The sequence below is a fragment of the Vombatus ursinus genome, unplaced genomic scaffold (genome assembly GCF_900497805.2).
Source record: "Vombatus ursinus unplaced genomic scaffold, bare-nosed wombat genome assembly UNPS02005659.1, whole genome shotgun sequence".
Classification (NCBI taxonomy): Eukaryota; Metazoa; Chordata; class Mammalia; order Diprotodontia; family Vombatidae; genus Vombatus; species Vombatus ursinus.
This window is the reverse complement of record NW_020945437.1, coordinates 17,399,725-17,419,817: the sequence shown is the minus strand read 5'-3', so window position 1 is coordinate 17,419,817 and position 20,093 is coordinate 17,399,725. Positions and strand designations below refer to the sequence as shown.

At 41.1% G+C, this 20,093-nt stretch overlaps 1 protein-coding gene across 1 annotated transcript in view; it reads right to left on the bottom strand.

Annotated features, from left to right (window-relative positions):
- Positions 1-20,093, bottom strand: part of LOC114032701 (teneurin-4) — a 412,175-nt gene that overhangs the window by 224,119 nt on the left and 167,963 nt on the right. The window contains exons 8-9 of the mRNA XM_027848083.1: positions 13,462-13,676; positions 10,778-10,988 (exon numbers count right to left, since the gene is read on the bottom strand). Coding sequence (XP_027703884.1) covers positions 10,778-10,988; positions 13,462-13,676 — 426 coding nt within the window. The remainder of the gene's footprint in view (positions 1-10,777; positions 10,989-13,461; positions 13,677-20,093) is intronic.

The following is a 20,093-nucleotide window of genomic DNA, read 5'->3' as shown; positions in this document are numbered from 1 at the left end:
ACAGAATGTCAGAGCTGGGAGGGGCCTTGGAACAAAGAATGTCAGAGATATGAGGGCCCTTAGAACAGAGATCGTCAGTTGGGAGGGGCTTAGAATACAGGATGTTAAAATACAGAACAGAGAAGATTAGTTCAGTAAAGTAGAAAGCAAATGCGGAGTGAACAGTGAATACCAGTAGCTCCCAGTTGCAAAGCAATCCCTCCCAAACACTTGGTAAGGTAGTGGGGTGCACATATTTCCCTCCTCCCTTTACCAAGAAGGAAGCTGTGGCTCAGAGATATTAGAGAAGACAAATAGCTATTAATTCGCAGAGTCAGCACTCAGATGTCAGTCTTCCGATGTTGAGTGCGGAGCTTTTTCCATTATTCCACAAGATAAAATGTAAGAATCCTTAAGGCTAGACTGTTTGGGAATTAGGTCTATCCTTGTATAATCAAAGCCCTGAAGAGCAAGGGAAACCCCATCTCAGGGGTGAACTTCTGTTTGCTGTGATGTCCAAGCCATCTTTTCTTCTGAGATACTGAGATAATAATCATAAAACCAGGCAAAGCTTGAAAATCTGAATGTAATATAGGAAGAGAATAAAGGACTGTCTTTTACGAAAAGAGATGATCAACATAAAAAGGTAAAGGATCCACATGTACACAAATATTTATAGCAGCTCTTTCTGTGGTGGTAAAGGATTGGAAATTGAAGGGCTGGCCATCCACTGGGGAATGGCTGAACAAGTTGTGGTATATGAATGTAATGGAATACTACTGTGCTATAAAAAATGATGAGCCGGTGGATTTCAGAAAAACCTGGAAAGACTTACATGAACTGATGCAAAGTGAGCAGAACCAGGAGAACACTGCAACATTGTGAGATGATCAACTATGATAGCCTTAGCTCTTCTTAGCAATACAATGATCCAAGACAACTCCAAAAGATGTGTAATGGAAAATGCTAACCACCTCCAGAGAAAGAACTATGGAGTCTGAATGCAGAGCAAAGCATATTATTTTCACTTTTTTTTTTTTGTTTTTTTGTTCCTTTGGTTCGTCCCTTCTGTTCCGATGCTTCTTTTACAACATGACTAACATGGAAATATGTTTAGCATGATTGTAATGTATAACTTATATAAGATTGCTTGCTGTCTTGGGGACAGGGAAGAGAGAAAAATTTGGAACTCAAAATCTTACGAAAATGCATGTTGAAACTATCTTTACATGTAATTGGAAAAATAAAACACAATACTGTTAAGTGCAAAAAAGAAAAAGAAAAGGGATGATCAAAAATGTCATCAGGGCCTACCGCACTTTTTTCTTTCTCCACCAAATTCCAAAGCTTACCCCAACATTCCCACTTCTTTGGAAAACAGAATATTCCAGTTCTGGGCACACACACTCACGAAAGCCGTAGTGCAGTAGTAGAATAACAGGTACCAGTACCCCCCATCATTAATGAACAAAACAGCAGAATTTCAGAGGTGGAAGTGGCCTCAAACAGGACTGAGGCCAATGTATACCTGGACATCAGTAAACTAGTCACTCAGTCGCTCTCTGAAGACTTTTAGTGTGGGGAAGCTCTCCATCTTCAGAGGACGCTCACTCTCCTTTTGGACCTCACTAATCTTTACAACGCTTTCCTTCCCTATGACTGCCTCTTCGCATCTTCTACTGGCCCTCTTGGGCCAGAGTAGATCAAATGTAAACCCTCTTCCTTTTGAAGACAGTGACCATGTCCTTCTTTAAGTCTTCCCTTCTAAACACCCCAATTCCTTCTAATGAAGCACACATGGCACAGTATCCATGATTTTTCCGCCGTTGGCCATTCTTTTTCGGATGCTAAATGGCTACACTGGTGCTAAATTGGGCCACACGGCTTTTCGTTCAACTGGGGAGGTCGTGCCAGAAAGAAGAAAAGAGAAGTCCAGGAAAAGACAGGGTAGTTTCCACATCATGATACCCCATCTCTCTGTTTATTCACAAGGAGTTCCCTTCCTTTTCCCATCTGTGGTAATTTGATCCATTTCTGTGGCATGTCTGTAATTTCATGCCTTAGACCATAATGCGTCGCTGCCAGCCTTGTGAGTGTGTCCGTTTTGCCTGGAATGTCAGCTCAAATTAAAAGAGAGCACACTATATGAGACCCAAACATACAGCAACTGTTACTTGTTACATTTTAAGAACACATGCAAACTATCTACACTACTTAAATCAAGTCAATTCACCAAATACATGTCAATAATATGTGCAGAGGTCTGAGCCATTCATTAGGGAAGAGATACCAGGTGTGGGGCTCTGTCCTAGGGAATCCATGCAATATCCACTGGTGACCAGATGTGTTTTATTAATATCCACTCAATGCCCAGGGACGTAGAGGGAAGTGCCCCATGGCAGATTTATAAAAGGACATAGATGAGAGCTGAAGAGGTTTGGGAAGCTCTGTACGGCTCAGCATCTGTACTACTGCAGGGGACTGTTGTTCAGAGGGAATACCTGCATCTACAAGATAACAGAGCCACCAAAATTTTGCTTAATTATTTTCTTCCCAAAGGACCTAGACGTTGTGGAGAGGACTCCCAGTGATGACATCACAGATCATTCTAATCATTTCTAAAATGTCCCCTGTATTTTTTTTTCTGTACCAGTTGCATTTCAGTACAAATACAACAAGGATGGGCTGAAAATTCTTTTTCAGGGAGTTTAAAGGGAAGGGTTCTCTCTCTTCTCGTTACTTCAATACCCTGTGATCTCCCTGATGTGGGAAAGCCCAGCGATGAAGTGGATCACGGTCTAGCTGAGCCTTTGTGAGCTCCTGTACTGCCCTGAAGCTAAGTTGTTCATGAGCCTTTCTGAGCTTAGCTAGCTGGGCAGGTCCTTGAGTGACAGGCGCATATTCCAGAGCTGAAGCCTTCCCACCCCCAGTTTATTAAGCCTGTGTGCAGATGATTGCGCTCAAATTGGGAGAGCTCCCAAGGCATGAGTGGTACCTGGCCTCATCCAGCAGCCAGAGGGGGTGGTGCAGGAGATCCAAATGACTCAAGTGTGAAGGAATGTTGGATAAGTTCATTAAAATGGTGGAAGCAAAGTGCTATGTGAAGTGGGGGGTGAAGGGTGGGGGCTTCCTCAATGATTATCAGGACTACATTCCTGTAAGAGGTAGTTATGTGAATTTAGTTTTCAAACCTGGCTAGAGATGGAGGAAGGGGGAGGGTATTATAGGCATGGCCAACAGCATGAGCAGATGCATGCAAGTGGGACATTATAGGACCACAGAGAGGGTACAGAAAGGGGCAGCTAGGTGGTACAGTGGATAGAGCATTGGGCCTGGAGTCAGGAAGATCTGAGTTCAAATCCGGCCTCAGACACTTACTAGCTGTGTGACCCTGGGCAAGTCACTTAGCCCCTATTTGCCTGAGTTCCTCATCTGTAAAATGGGGACTCATTGGAGAAGGAAATGGCAAGCCACTCCAGCATCTTTGCCAAGAAAATCTCATGGACTTTGTCCATGGGGTCATATAGAGCCAGCTATGACTGAATGACTGCTAAACAATAAGAGGGGACAGGAAGTAGTACAGTCTCATGAGAGAATACAGGATGGAGAGGGGAGTTGTTCAGTCATGCAGTCAAGAGGACCTGAGTTCAAATCCTACCTCAGACACAGATAACTGTGTGACCTTGGGAAAGTCATTTAAACTCTCTTGTATCTCATTTTCCTCATCTGTAAAATGGGGAGAATAATAGCACCAACTTCCCAAGGCTATTGTGAGGATCAATAAGTTAACATGTTTGCTCTGCAAACCTTAAAGTGCTATATAAATAATATTATTCTTGCTCTCCTTCACAGACTACTTTATCATGCCATAATGGCATTCCTACTGTCTCTCTCACATGACGCTCCACCTCCCATCTGAAGCTGCCATCCCCCCATACCTACAGTATGTTCCCTCACCACTTTTATCTTTTAGAATCCCTAGTTCCTTTTCCTTTCTTTCTCTCTTTCTTTTTTTTTTTTTTGGAGGCAATCAGAGTTAAGTGACTTGCCCAGGGTCACACAGCTTATAAGTATCTGAGGCCAGACTCAGGTTCTCCTGACTCCAGGGCTGGCCCTCTATCCACTGTGCCACCTCGCTGCCCCATCCCTAGTTTCTTTCAAAACTTAAGTTTACATTTCTCTTCTCATAGGAAGGCTTGCCTGATCTTTCCAGATTTTCTCTACCCCAAAATTATCTATTTTAATATGTTTTTATGTATTTTGTAATAAGTATCCATAGCATCTCAAGCATCTCATTGCCATTTTTAAGCTATTAAAGCTTAAAAGATAAGTTATCTTCCCCAACAGAATGTCAGCTCCTCAAGACCAGATCCTATTTCATTTCTGTCTCTATATCTCTGGCTCCCTATAAAGCTAGCTGACCTAATAGGTGCTTAATAAATGTTTGCTGATTGATAGCCCTGAATGTCAGTCTAAAGAGTTTCGACACTGCTGAGTGAGTGACACGAAGCCATAGACTCCTTGTGACTCTTCCTTTACGTTGACTTTCATGTATCCTAAAGGAAGTCAAAGTCAATGGCTGTCTTACTGTCCACACTTTTGAAGAGAAAGGTTTTATTGTGAGGTCTCAGCCATACTTTTGTGTGGTCGTAGAACAAGAACAGTGACCAGCCCATAATAGACACTTAATAGATGCTCACTGCGGATACAGTATTGCTCGCCTTCTTAATGGGTGGAGAAAAAGTTGAAGGAGGGAGAAAACTAGAACTGAAAATATCATTTTTTAAATTAATTAAAAAAGACACTCATTGAATTGAATTAACGATCAGAAGTTGAGGGGATGGTCTAGGGTCAGCAGTACATTAGCATCTCCAAATTTTATCTGAGATGGAACATTGAGAGCCTATGTGGCCTAAAACACAGGCAGGAGTAGGACTGAACATCTCATGACCATACTCTATGTAGAATGGGAGGCAAAGTACAAAAGAAGCAAGAAACGAGGTTGATCCTCACCTCTGTACATCAATCTGGGAGCCTGTACTATTTGGCCAACTCAGCAGTATTATCCCCAGCTGGGTTAGCCCCAAAGGAAGAATGACTGGACAACAAGCAAGAAAGATGGGTATTGTGAACTGAAGGAAATTATAAGATTAAATAACACTGGGGGTAGAAATTAGAAATTAACTTAGAAATAAGAACTTAGAAATTAACTAGTTAAACCCTGCCATTGTATAGATGAGGAAAATGAGGGCCCAGAGGTAAAGTGACAGATAGGGAAGAAACAGCATACCTAGAAATCAAACCTCGGTCTTCTGACTTTAATCCAAGGTTTGTTTCAGTGTATCATATCACTGAGGAAAGATAGTCTAAAATAAGAGTTCTTAACCTAGGGATCCATGAATTTATTTCTTTTTTTAAATTTTGATAACTACATTTCAATATAGTTGGCTTCTTTTGTAAGTCTCTTTTATTTTGTACATTTAAAAACATTATTCTGAAAAGACAAAAAGATCCATGACATAGAAAAAATGGTAAGAAACCCTGCTCTAGAGGATGAGGCTACCTTTGCGAAGATGGCAGCTAACGAGAATTCCTTTCCTTTCCCCACAATGAAAAGCCCTAAAAATGTAAGATGTGGCAAAGGTGGCGGAAATTCCCTAAGCAGACTCCTAGGAAAGTCAAGAGAAGAGTTGAGCATAGAATTAGTTGTGAGCAAGCCAGTGACCTAAGAGGAAATGACCTGTTGGAACTGAAGGGTCGTAAGATCATAGATTCAGAACAGGAAGTGACCTCAAAGGCCATCAAATCCAACCTCTTCATTTTATAGATGAGGAAACTGAAGAACAGGGGAGTGACTTCCCAAAGGTCATACAGTCAGTGCCTGAGGTAGAATTTAAACCCAGCTCTTCCTAACACCAAGTCCAGAACTCTAAACACTTCTCCACGCTGCCTCATGGCATCTAGTCCAACCCCCGATGTGGTCCAAAATCCCCTGTATGATATTGGGGCAACCTTTGTTCCTTTGGTCTTAGCTGTAACAAGTCCAATTTCTTTTCATATATTTGAAGACAACTCTTGGGAGGGAAAAGATTTGCAAGGTAATACCAGGAGCCATAGCCTGTGAAATTAGAGACAATCAGTGTATGGCGGTTAAACAGAGCCTGGGCAGTCAATACTAACACAGCTGGGATGGAGCAGCTGGCTTGCAATCAGGGCATTGATATAGACATTGGCCCTGCTTTCCAACACAGTAGGTAGAGATAGCCTGTGAATATCACTTAACTGGACATAGGCCTGATAACAAGCAGGGAATATCCTTGGGAATAGGAGCTTAGAGATCATACTGGAGCACTCTAGAACACTAGAGAACATACTAGAACACTCCTTTCACCTGAAATGGGGGCATACTTGAAATCCTATACAGAATATTCTTTCCCAATGGCTTGCCTTACTTTGTTCTACATGTTGGACAGTGGGGTCCAAGGGCATCAAATGCTATCTTCTCCAAGAACCACTTGCTGATACCCTCAAATTTTGTAAGTGCCTTCACCCTCAAACCTTACAGAGGCCTTGTACTGTACACTTAGCATGTAATATTGTGCACTGTAATTGTCTGTTTCTCATCTTCCATTAGACTGTATGGTCCATGAGGGCAGAGGCCAAAGGGCAGAGGTCTTAGCAAAGACCTCTTTTCAAATCCCCCAGGATCAAGAATAATGATCTGCACACAGTAAACACCTGATAAATGAAATGAAGAGAGAGCAATGGATTAAAAAGGAAAAAATTTGGGTTGAAATCTTGGCTCTATTATATACTCTGTGACCTTGAGGAAGTAAGTTAGTCAATCAGTCAGTCAACAATTTAAGAAGACCCTACTGTGCCAGGAATTGCACTAAACACTGAGAATACAAAGAAAGGCAAAAGCTCTGTCCCTGCCCTCAAGGGGCTCACAATCTACCTTAATAGCTTATTACATATACAAGATGCATACAGTGTAAATAAAAGGTAATCTCTGGGGGTAAAGAACTAGAAGTCTGAGAAAGCTATCTCACAGAAACTAGGATTTGAGCTGAGTCATAAAGGAAACCAAGGAAACTGGGTTCCTTTCTCTAGGCCTCAGTTATCCCACTTATAAAACAAGGGTGTTGGACTGCACTAGACCTTCCCTAAGGTCTCTTCCTGCTTTAAATCCTTTGTTGGTAAATGCTTCCTGAATGAATGGATGTATACAAATTCATTCCATTCACAGAGTGCTTTGCAAACATGGGCTGTGTGTGTGTGTGTTTGTATATATTTACATATATCCTTTGGAAAGTGCTTTCAGATTTTTCATAGTGAAAGATAAACTCATTTAATTTAAAATCATCAGCTGGACTGAATTAGATGGGGAAAAAGGAAAAATATACACAGTATCTCCATTTGTTAAATTAAACACAATTATTTCTCCTGTTACTTAATTACAAGCAGACATGAATACCTCTGATTCTGACAGCTGAGATCTGCTTAAATGTTCCATCTGAATCTTGGAATGCAATGCTATGATGGGTCAGGTTCCACTGTATGCATTAAGCAAACTTGAGAGGGAAAACTGTATATTGGAACCATAATGACTTCACTCTAACTAGACCTAAACTTTTAATTAACCTGCCAAGACAAATTACAGCTCCCAGTTCTCAGGTAACTACTGCAGACAGCTGAGTCTCAATACCAACACCTCTTTGGGGAGACGGACTAATGGTAGCCCTGGACCCAGAACGGTTTTGCATAAAAGAAAATAAAATGAACCTATTAAATAATTACTGTGCAGGATGGGGGAAGGGGCAGAATTTTGCAAAAAAGAATCAATAATGATGCTACAGCCTACATTTTAATAAGAATTTCTTTGTGCACAATTTCCTTCTTTCTACCTCTGGGCTGTCAGATGTGGACACATCCCTTACCATCTCATTCAACAATAACAGCTGCTCATGTTTAGAGAGGCAGAATCGGACAATGGAAACAGCACCAGGCTGAGAGTCTAGATAGTTCTCTGTCCATTCACCACACTACCTGGTGTCTCTCCAATACAAAAAAAAAAAAAACCATATAAAATAAATACAGAATAATTTGGCAGGAGTGAGGCGGTAGGGAGAAGAACGAATTGGTAGGATCAGGGGAGGCTTCTTGTAGGGGGTGGCACTTGAGTTGAGTTTTAAAGAAAACAAAGATGTATTACTTAGCTCAAGTTGGCGACTTATCAAATCTACAACAACACTTTCCAAATAGTAGCATTTAAATGTTTGTTGTACTGTTTGCTTTATTTTCTTTCTTTGCCCTACTGTAACAGGGCAGATCAGGAGGGAAAATAAAACTCAACTCGTTTTTGTTCTGCAAATAGCCCTTGTTTTCCTATTGACTCAAGGAAGAAGATCAAAGGTGGTAATATTTGTAAAGTGCTTAGCACCGTGCGTGGTCCACAGTAGGTGCTATATAAATGTCTATCCCTTTCCTTCCCTTCTCTTCCCCCCATCTTCCAGAAAGATCACCTACTCTTTGGCTGAATTTTCCCCTTTGCAATGCAATGATTGATAAAACACATCATCTTTCCATTCCTCTCCCTGATCTATGGATTGGGTTGTCCCACCACTCATTATCAGGGCCAGAACCAGGAATACAACTGATGCAGTAACAACTACATTGTAGAAGCAAACAACTGTGAAAGAATCAATGATGACCAAGGCAATGGCCAACCACGATGCCAAAGGACTGATGATGAAGCCGCCTCCTGACAGAGGGAAATGGGCTCAATGTGCATGGATCATTTGGACATTGCCAGTGAAGGAATCTATGTTGCCTGCTACCAGGATTTTGTGGGTTTTTTTTTAAATTTTCCAATGAGGAAATATGGGGGAGGGGAGAGAAAATAGATTTTTTTATTCATTGAAAAAAATAAAATTAACCAAAAAAAAAAACCCAACTGGGTAAATTACCACTGAGAGAAATGAGCATACACATTGAAACACAAAGGTGGAGGGAAACGAATAGAAAGTAAAACATTTGAGACATTCCAGAATTTTAAAAGAGGTAAACCCACGTAGCTGGTACTCTCTACATCCAAGCCATCCTTCCATCTAAACAGACAACAAAGTAAATGTGTCTAAACTTGTCCTGTCATAATTATGATTACATTAAATTTAAAAGTTTTTGCACAAACAAAGCCAATGCAACCAAGATTAGGGCAGCAGAAAGCTTAGAAACTATTTTTATAGCCACTGTCTCTGATAAAGGCTTCATTTCTAAAATACAGAGAGAACTGAATCAAATTTATAAGAACACAAGTCATTACACAATTGATAAATGGTCAAAGGATATGAACAGTTTTCAGATGAAGAAATTAAAGCTATCTATAGTCATATGAAGAAATGCTCTAAATCACTACTGATTAGAGAAATGCAAATCAAAACAATTCTGAGGTACCACATCATACCTATCAGATTGGCTAACATGACAAAACAGGAAAATGATAAATGTTGGAGACATGGGAAAATTGGACCGCTAATGCATTATTGGTGGAGTTGTAAACTGATCCAATCATTCTGGAGAGCAATTTAGAACTATGCCCAAAAGGCTATAAAACTCTGCATATCCTTTGATCCAGCAATACCATTACTAGGTCTGTATCCCAAAGAGATCATAAAAAAGAGAAAATGTATCACATGTACAAAAATATCTATAGCACCTCTTTTTATGGTGGCCAAGAATTGGAAATTGAGGAGATGCCCATCAATTGGGAAATGGCTAAACAAGTTGTCGTACATGAATGTAATGGAATACTACTGTGCTATAAAAAATGACAAGCAGGTGGACTTCAGAAAAACCTGGAAAGGCTTGCATGAACTGATGCTGAGTGAAGTGAGCAGAACCAGGAGAACACTGTACACAGTAACAGCAACATTGTGTGAGGACCGACTTTATTAGACTTAACTCTTCTGAGCATTGCAATGATCTCAGACAATTCTGAAAGACTCATGATCGAAAATGTTATCCACATCCAAAGAAAGAACTATGGAGTCTGAGTGCAGATCAAAGCAGACTATTTTCTCTTTTTTGTCTTTCTCCTGGTTTTTCCCTTTTGTTCTGATTCTTCTTTCACAACATGACTAATGTGGAAATATGTTTAATGTGATTGTGCATGTATAGACTATATCAGATTGCAAGTTGTTTTGGGCAGGGAGAAAGGGAGGGAGAGGGGAGAAATTTAGAACTCAAAATCTTATAAAAGTGAATGCTGAAAACTAAAAATAAATAAATACTTTAAAAAACTTTACAGTTTTAATTAATTTTAATTAATTAATTCAATTTCCGTCTTTCCTGATTCTCTGGGGTTTCCTAAACATAGCTTCATATCATCTGCAAATAGGGATAAATTCACCTCCATTTTGGTGATGTTTATACCTTTGATTTTGTTTCCTGCCAAAACTAGAATTTGTTGAGCTACGTCAAATAACATTGGGAAGAGGAGTCCTACTTGTATTACTTTAGAATGCATAATTTGTATTAAAAACTATCAAATACTAAATAAATAAATAAATAAATAACTTTTCACACAAACAACAGTGTGGACATGGAAAAAATTATTTCCTACTCAACCCACATCTGTATTCCACACCTGCATGACCAAAGAGAATATGGAGAAGAGTTATATCTCCCTCTTCGTCCATACACGTACTAACATGTATATGGTGAAAATTCATGTCATTCCCGTCCACAGAGATACCAAAATGAGTATGGGAAAAGGTGATATCTTTAATTCCCTTACCAATAGCAGTGGTGAGAAAAGAAACCACTTCAGATTCCTTTCCATCATTGTAGAAAGCCAGGTGCCAAATCCCAGAATCCAAATATTGGATGAAGCCAGTCTCATGGCTGGAGGGAGGGACAGAGCCTCGGGACTGGCGTTGAGGGCCTTCCAAGCTCCTCACCTCCTGAGTCAAAAGTCGCCTCCCATCCAAGAGCTCCACAAAATCAAACTAAGGAATAAAGAAAAAAGGAAGGGAAAGAAAATCAGCAGGCTGTTCTAGGTTAATTCTAAATGTCTGTCCTGGGTTTTAAACATAAGGAAATTCAAGATGGGAGATGGGAGAGAGGTTAATGCCATTTGATGGTCGATTAAACAACACAAACTTCCCAAACTACATTTCTCTTGGGAATCTTGTCCACTAGTGAATGCAGAATAACTGCTTTCTCCTCCCCCCGCCCCCATCCTTCTTTTGCCACATACATAGCTGATTTTTATACTGTTGGGCACAGTATAACTACTTAAATTCCAGAGCTAGAATAAACCTGAAGGGTCCATTATTTCCTCTGCCTCTAAATTAGACCACACATTAATCATCCTGGACAGATTTTTCTTTTTAAATTTCCCTATAACTTAAAAGAAAATAACTTTGAAAGACGAAAGAATTTTAATCAATGTGATAACCAATATGCCATCCAAGGACCAATGATGAGACTTACCTCCCACATGATGTGATGGACCAGAGGTGTAGAATGAAACACACATTTTGGGACATGGCCAAAGTGTCTTTCTTTTGTTTTGCTTGATTACATTTATGTATCACAAAGAAAGCATTTGGGGGGGGAGGGAGAAGTTAGTGAGATGTGATAGAAAAGTAAGGGAAAGAAAAGGAAGAAAGTAAGAAGGGAGAGGGAAAAAATTAAGAAAAAAACATTGATATAATATTTTAAAAATTCAATAAAAAAAGAAAGTCAGAAGGGGACACAAATTGGACAATACTGTTAAATAATTAGTTAATATAGACTTTAAAAATTTTATATAACTGAAGTTAGGTTTTATATGCAATCCTTTTTTTGTTCTTCTCTGTGTTTAAATGTTTGCTTATAACTGTTAAATCCATAAGAAAAAAATATAAAAAGGGATAAAATATCCCTATATTTTTGGAGGGGAGACAAACTCAAGAAAGAAGAAAAAGAAAGAAGTAGAGGGGAAAGAAGAAAGAAGGAAACTATGAATAGAAAGGAAACCTAGGGATTTAGAGCGAGAAGGGACCCAGGACGTCATTTTAATCCACCCCTTTCATTTCACCAACTGGCAACAGCTGAAGGGAAGCAGATACGTGAATGACTATTCGTTGGGAATGTTGGAGAGCTGGTGTCTGGTCCGATATGAATGACCTTTGAAATGGTAAATGGCTTCTTAAATCTCTTCCAAATCTGAGATTTTGTGGTTATATGAGAAATGAGTTGCTAAAAAGGGCTGATGAGAAAATTTTTCTAAATCATCTTTATCACCAACTCAGTTCAACAGACATTTATTAAACTCCTACAATGTGCAGCACACCAAGCTTGACACTGCAGCTACAGAGATGAAGAATGACATACCCCTGCCCTCAAGGAGTTTACAGTCTAGTGGAGGGGGTTATGACATGTGTGTGTCTGTCTACTTATCTGACCCAAAATTTAATGTGGTAGGGGAGGACAAAAAGATAATGACAGATTGGGTAGGGAGAGCTTCCTTCTAGGCCAGGAATGAGGAAAGGAGGCTCCATGGAAGAGGTGGCCGTGGGGCTGTCACTTGAAGAAAGAGGAGGATTTCAACAGGCAGAGATTAGGTGTGGTTATACTCCATGCATGTGCAAATGGTAAGAGACAAGGAGGGACAGGATGAGATGGGCTAACACTGAGTAGTCTAGTTTGCCTAGAATGTGGGAAGGGGAGTAGATAGATAGAGTGAGATGCTGCGTGGAAAGGTACATGTAGTGTTCTTGGATTTAGGATTGGAAGGGACCCTAGAGGTCATATTCCATATTAAAGATGGGAAAATAAGAGATCTAAAGAGGTTAAGTGACTTGTCCAAGATTACAAGGCTAGTGAGGAGGAGAGCCAGAATTTGAAACCAGATCTTCTACTTTTTTTTTTTGAGGCAATCAGAGTTAAGTGACTTGCCCTGGGTCACATAGCGAGTAATTGTCTGAGGCCATATCTGAACTCAGGTCTTCCTGACTCCAGGGCCAGTGTTCTACCTACTGCACCACCTAACTGCCCCCAAAACTACGTTTTCTAGTCTGGAGCCAGACTATGAATGGGCCCTGAATGGTAAGGTAAGGAGGCTGTACTTTATCTCATGGGCAACGGGGAACCCATGCTTACACATTTCTAGGGATTAAAAAAAAATAACCTTACCAGTTTGAGATTTTAGGTATGGCAGGAGATAAGAAAACAGAATCTAATATTTGAAGTCAGAATTATAGACCTTTAGAGCTGGATAGGACTTTAAGAGTCATTTAGTTCAACTCCATTTTACAGATGAGAAAGTGAAGGTCAATAGATAAAATCACATGCCCAAGATAATTAAGTTTACTTCTAGCTGAAGTAAATAAATTGAATAGTTGAGATGAATGCTTCTTGGTTTTGACACAGAGTTGATTCCCCTGGATGCGAACAGACTGAAGGGAACCCAAATTAACAAGGACTCCTGATTACCTGTGTGTGAGAAGGAGGAAGGCCTTTTCTGCCATAAATCCCAACCAGAGCTGCTTTTCCCAAGGACACGTTGAATTTCAGATGCACCGGGTGATCTATAAACACCTGCGATCTCCAAAAAATTCCTGGAGGGATCTTCTGGGATGCCCGTCTCCCCACGTCGATCTCTCCCGAGTCGATAAAACTCTCCTCTGGAAAGAAACTACTAGGCTTCCCTAACAAGACAGGGGTGGGAAGGAAACAAAAATAACAGAAGTCTAATTAACTCACAATCAAATGAAGACATGGGGAACCCTGGGGCATAAAGATTGTGAAGAGTTGGCTCAGGACCTTCTGACCAGTTCTGTATCCAAAGCCTTCACTCAAAATAGAGAGCCAAAACATTTGTAACTTTCTTTTTTTTTAATGACAATAATGATAACTCTCATTTCTATAGTGATTTCCTTTCAAGGGAGTCAGTGCAAACATTACTACTCCTGCCTTATAGATGAGAACACTGAGATTTAGCAATTTGCTCAATGTCACATATTTGGTAAATTCAAGAGCCGGGAGATGCACCTAGGTTTTCAGAACCTAAATCCAATAATTAGAGAAGCCATTTCAACAGCGTTTTAAGGTTGTGGTCAAGCTCTCAGAGGTAGTAAGAAGGGTCGGGACTCATACTTGTCTACTGAATCTGATTCCATTTGTTGAGGTCTTTCCTCAGGTCCTATCCAGTGAGGTGGGTAACATCAATATCTCTTTTACATCTGAAGAAACTGAAGGTCAAAGACTTGTTCAGGTTCACACGGCTAGTAAAGTATCTTCTCAACTCAAGTCCAAGCTTCTATCCATGACTCCATGCTATCATAATTCTCATCTTACAGATGGAAAAACTGACCCCCAGAAAAGGAATATAATTACTGAAGATCACAGAGCTAAGAAGGGAATGTTGGAGCCAGGACTGGAAGCCAACTCTCAACCCCAAATCCAGAGCTCTTCCTACTAAGCCATGGTGCCTCATGGTTCTTTTTTGGCTGAGGTTTTTCTGCTAGAAACATGTACGTCCCCAAAGCAGCGTGGGTCCTTCCTCAAGGCCCATCTGTTTACTGCATAACTCCACAGCTTGTTCTGTTTTGATTCTAAAAATAGTAATTCGCTTTTATACATAATTTTGCATGTGTGTGAGCACGCATGCAGTATGTGTAAAAGCACACACTCAAAATAGCAAGAGAAAGAAAATAGGTGTGATTAATAAATTTCCAACCGATAATAACAGTTCTAGAGTAGGTGGTATGGTCAAACCCTTCCCCTTCCATTTTAACAATTAACAATAATAATAGCTAAGGCTTGCAAACTGCTTTAAGGTTTACAAAGGGCCTTATATACACTGTCTCATTTGATCCCTTCAAAAACCTAGTCAACTACAAGTGTTACCGACCCCATTTTACAGACAAGAAAACAAATTAGTTATGTGACTTGCCCAACACCACAAACATAGTAAGAGATGAAATGTGAACCCAGTTCTCCCCCAAATCCAAACCCAGAGCTCTTTAACAGGGGAAGAAGAGACTGAGGTTCAGAGACGGGAAGCCCAAGGTCATAGCTGAGCCAGCGTTCAAATCCAGAGCTCACGACTTCAGATGGAGAGCTCCTTCCTACTGTATTCCTTCCAAAGCAGGAATGTTAAATTTCTAGTGGGAAACTATAGGATCATTGGTCTGGAGTTGGAAGAGCACCTCAGCGGCTAGCTAGCCCAATCCCTTCATTTTCCAGATAAGGAAACTGAGGCCCAGAGAGCTTAAATGACTTTCCAACGTCACAAAGGCAGTTAAGCATCTGAAATGCTTTGTGGGCTGGATTTTTAGAAACCAGGCCTTGAATAAAGAGATCAGCACGACATCTGCTCGGTAACCATTTTCTCTTCTCTGTCTGTTGGAATGAATGAGATCAGAGCGATAGTAGAGATGGCCCCAAATCACTCTGGCTAGGGATCCAATCTCTCTCACTAACTCAGAAATCAGAAAATTACCATTAACCTGCTTCTTTTCTATCATACAACATTCATCTCCCGTTCCATGAGAAAGAATTCCACTGTCTGCCACAATGGGTTCCTACATGGTCCATCAAACTCAACTGTCTTCCAATTCATATTTACTCCGCCTCTAGAAATGTCACAAATTCAAACCTCTGGCTTGATCTTGGTTTTGGCAGTTACTTTGAGACCAAGAGACAGCTTCTGTGAGAGTGGGGAGGTTAGGACTGCAGCACCTCTCTTGTACTTTTTTTTTTTGCAGAGATTGGGGGGAATCAGATTGTCAGAGGAGGAGGGGAGGCCAGAAGGACAGTGGGGTTTTTACAGCTCCAGGAAGATGGAATCTCTTGTCCCAGGCTGCACCTCCTCTTGGAGAACACTAGCTTCTGTCGACTCCAAAAAGGAGGGGTCTAGGGAGGGCAGAACTAAAGCTGGGAGGAGAGGGAAGCCATCAGCCCCCTTCTAACGAGATAAGAGCAGGAGTGGCCCCCTCCAGAAGGCTTCTGAGCATGCAAAGGTTTTTTCAGAGGCCCCCATTCACACTGCCTAGGACCAAAGGGTTCCCCAAACAGTGTTCCAAAAACACACAATAGATTCTTTTAAGTCACTTAGAATGGGACCTAGGAGAAAAAGCTTTGGATTCAGGGTCATTAGACCTCAGTTCACTCTCTGATAGCTCCTAGCTATGGACTCCGGACAAGTCAATTTACCTTTCACTGACCCTGTTTTGTCATCTACCAAATTCCCATTTTGTGACTGAGAAATGGGAATGGGAACAGGAAACCTGTCACAGGGTCAGTGGGAAGAGGGTCAGTGCTACATAACTTCATGTTTTAAGATCTAAAGCACTGGGCCTGGGGTCAAAGGGCACGGGTCCAAATCCCAAAGCTGCCACTCATAGTTTGTGTGATTATGGGCAAATATTTCACTCTGAGCCTCAGTTTCCTTGCTTGTAAGATGAAGCAGTTTCTTCTCAGTTTTCTCAGTCTCTGAGGGCTCATTCAGCTCTAACTCCCCTGAAGCTAAATGAATTATTAGAACTAGTTTTAATTACTTTGTTAAGCCTGTCCTCAATCTTCAATACATGATTGACCAGAAGATAACGTGTTTCAGTCAGGCATTGGCAAAGCCAACTGATTTCCCTCAAAGTCTGACGAAAGGGAAATGGAAGGACTGGAGAGTAAACCGCCATCTTTCCACACCAGGCCCCACCTCCAGGACAGGAACACTCCCTAGGGATGGAGAAGCACCAGCCAGGAGCTCTGTCTCCAGGCCACTTCTGTAACCACTAAAGAATACGAAGGCATTTCGAGTGACAGGAAGAGAGATGGAAGATAAAAACACTGATTGCTGATCAGGCTGCTTTCCCTGGATAATTAAACACACTTGCTTTGGAAAAGTATATGTTAGGATTTCCTGCCAGACTTCAAGCATTTCTAGGAACGGAGCTGGGCCAGAAGAAGCCTGCATGGAGACATTCGAATCAAGACAAAGTACATCTTAATGCAGAGTAATAACCATAAATGACAACAATAACTCACATTTTTAGAGCACTTCAAGATTTACAAAGTACGTTCTCCACAACAACCATCTGAGTTAGGAAATGAGAGAATTATTATACCCATTTTATACATGAGAAAATGAAGGTTCCCTCTGTATCCAACAGGAGAGCACTTTTCCGATTCCCCCTACACTCGTGCCCCTCCCCCAAACCTAGAAATTGCCTTGTGCTTATATTCTGCATCTATTTATATGGCTACATGTTGTTTCCTCCAATAGAGTATAAGCCCCTTGAGGACAGGGCCTGTTTAGCTGTTTAATTTGCATCTCCAGCACTGAGCACGATGTGTAGCACTTACTTAATAGATGCCTGTTGATCAAAAAGACCTCAGCTGCTAGGTGCCAGAGCTCGGACCTGAAGCCAGACTGCATGACTCCAAATCCACTGCCCTGGACTTGGAGCCCCAAATCAGTGAAGTTCAATAACAAAGCACATATGACAACCGTGGCTGCACACTGAATTTAACTTCTATGAATCCCAGGCTGCTCATCTACAAAATGAAGGCAAGTGTCACCTTTCCCATACTGCACATGAGGAAGCTGAGGCTTTGGGAGGGAAGGAGAGGAGAGGAGAGAAAGGGAGAGAGAGGGAAGGAGAGGAGAGGAAAAAGGAAGAGAGAAGAGAGGAGAGAAAAGGAGAGGAGAGGTAAGGAGAGGACAAAAAAGGAGAGGAGAGGGAAGGAAAAAGGAAAGGAGAGGAGAGGAGAGAAAAGGAGAGGAGAGGGAAAAAGGAAAGGAGAGGAAAGGAGTGGAGAAGAAAGGAAAGGAGAAAAGAGGAAAGGAAAAGGCAGGAAAGGAAAGGAAAGAAGTATTTATTAAGTATTTACTATGTGCTAGGCCCATGTTGAACACTACAAATATCTCATTTGATCCTGATAACAAGATTTGGAGACAGTTGCTATTATTTTCACTCCATTTTACAGTTGAGGAAACTGAGGCAGATAGAGGTTAAATGATTTGCCTAACATCACACAGCTAGTACTCGTCTGAGGCTGGATTTGAACTCAACTCTTTGTGACTCCAGGCCCAGCGCTCTATGCCACTACCTACTAACTTTACGGGGGTTTGTCAAAAAGCAGAAACACTTCCCAGATTGTGAGCTTTCTGAGGGCAAGCAGAGTCATTCTCATTTTCACATTTTCTCCACTGCCCCCCCATCCCCTTCCTCTCTATCTTTCTCTTTTCTCTCTCCATCCCTTCCTCTTTCTCTATCTTTCTCCTCCTCCTTTCCCTCCGTCTCTCTCTCTCCTCTCTCTCTCTTTCCTACCCTTCCCTTGTCTCTCTCCCTTCCCACCTCTCCCCACTCCCCGACTCTGTTTCTGTCTTTTTCTCTTGGTCTTTATATCTAACCCCAGGACCAGTTCAGGGACATAGTAGGGCCACTTCACAAATGTTCGTCCAGTTGGATTGAATGTGCAATCACTAAACGTGAGTGATCACTCCTATTAACTCTAAAGAAGGGATAGTAACACTTGCACCAGCTCCTTCCTCACTGCAGGCGGCCGGCAGGGAGGGTGCTTCGTAAAACACCCTATAAAATGGGAGTGATTATTTTCTCCTGTGCTATTAAAGGGCACGACTGGATATCCGAATTCCTGGGATTTGTTGTTGTTGTCAGAGTCGTCTGGAGACAATTGGGAGAACAAAAAGTCATCTGTAAAGAAAGCACGTATGTAGAAACTTTTTGTAAACTGCATCTGGGGAATAAGGAATTAAAATGCCTTTTGCAGCAGTTAAGAACTCCTGTCAAGTACTCTCACAACGCACATTTAATGGTGAAATGGTGGCTGTTGGGGCATTGTTGTAGCAATAAAATATTTTACTGTTTTAAATAATAAAATTCAATTTAAATGTTAAACTCCATATGTTGTCATTCCCAGGCAAACTCCTTAGCAGAAACATCAGGTTTTTAGCTTCAAACTGCTAAATGTCATTTTAATTACAAATATATATATAATTTTTAAAAAGTTGAAAGGCACACCACCATTAAAAGTACCCACTGATTCCTCTACCATGAGCAGGTAAAAGGGTTTGCATTTGAGTCCTAAATGGCAGGAATGCTCCCCAGTCACTTCACTTATAAAATATAACACCCATAGCTGCTGTGGTTCAAAAAGTTCATGGACAGAAGTCTGATTCATAAAACACTGAAAAAGGGAAAACAAATTCCCCAGAAGGAACGTTCCCTGGTTTGATTACTGGGGGCCCCATACAACAAAGCCCTTGTCCTGAGACATGAACAGTAGAGCTGCTGGCGTGATGGTGGTAGGAGGGTGGGGGAGAGAGGAATAATCCATTGGATTCTGGGAACTGAAACATTTATCATGGAAAGAAGAAATAGGGCCAGTTAGCTCATCCCAAAGAGATATTTCTTGTCTTGGGGGAGAATTGAGTGGGTGGATGGGGTATAAAGTAGATTTGAAGTAGGATTTCCCAGAATAAAACCAGTTCTACATAGGAAAATAAATAGCCCTACTGAGAAACTATTTTTGCATTTTATCACCTTGCTAGAAAACTGCATCCTCTCAACTTTTCCTGTGGCCTTTAAGATAACAGCTCACATTTCAGTAGATAGGGAATTTTCTTCCCAGGAAGTGAGTGGGAGTGTTTTTAACCCCATTTTACATATGAGGAAACTGAGGGCAGGAGAAGAGAAAGGATTGGTAGAACCTTCGATTTAGAGCTGGAAGAGACCTAAGAATGGCCATTTTCATTTTACAGGTCAGAGAACTGAAACTTTGAAAAGGGACTTACTCAAAGTCACACAGGTCTTTTGTTAAGTAGCAGTCAGGAGCTGATCTCGGGGCCCTTTGCCTCTAAAAACAGTGATCTTTCCATTAACCGCTGTTGCTGCCAATACCATCTCATGGCCTCATTCGCTCACTCTGGAGTGCTGGATAAACTCACACAGGCAAAGGTGTCTAAAGCTCTGCAGGTCAAGGGGGAATTCGTTTGTATTCCTGTCCCAGATGAGGAGGTAAGTGGAAAATTTTCTTCCTGGCTGACTTTGAAGGGAGTATGGGGCTCTATATACTATATTATACAGAAAACAGCACTA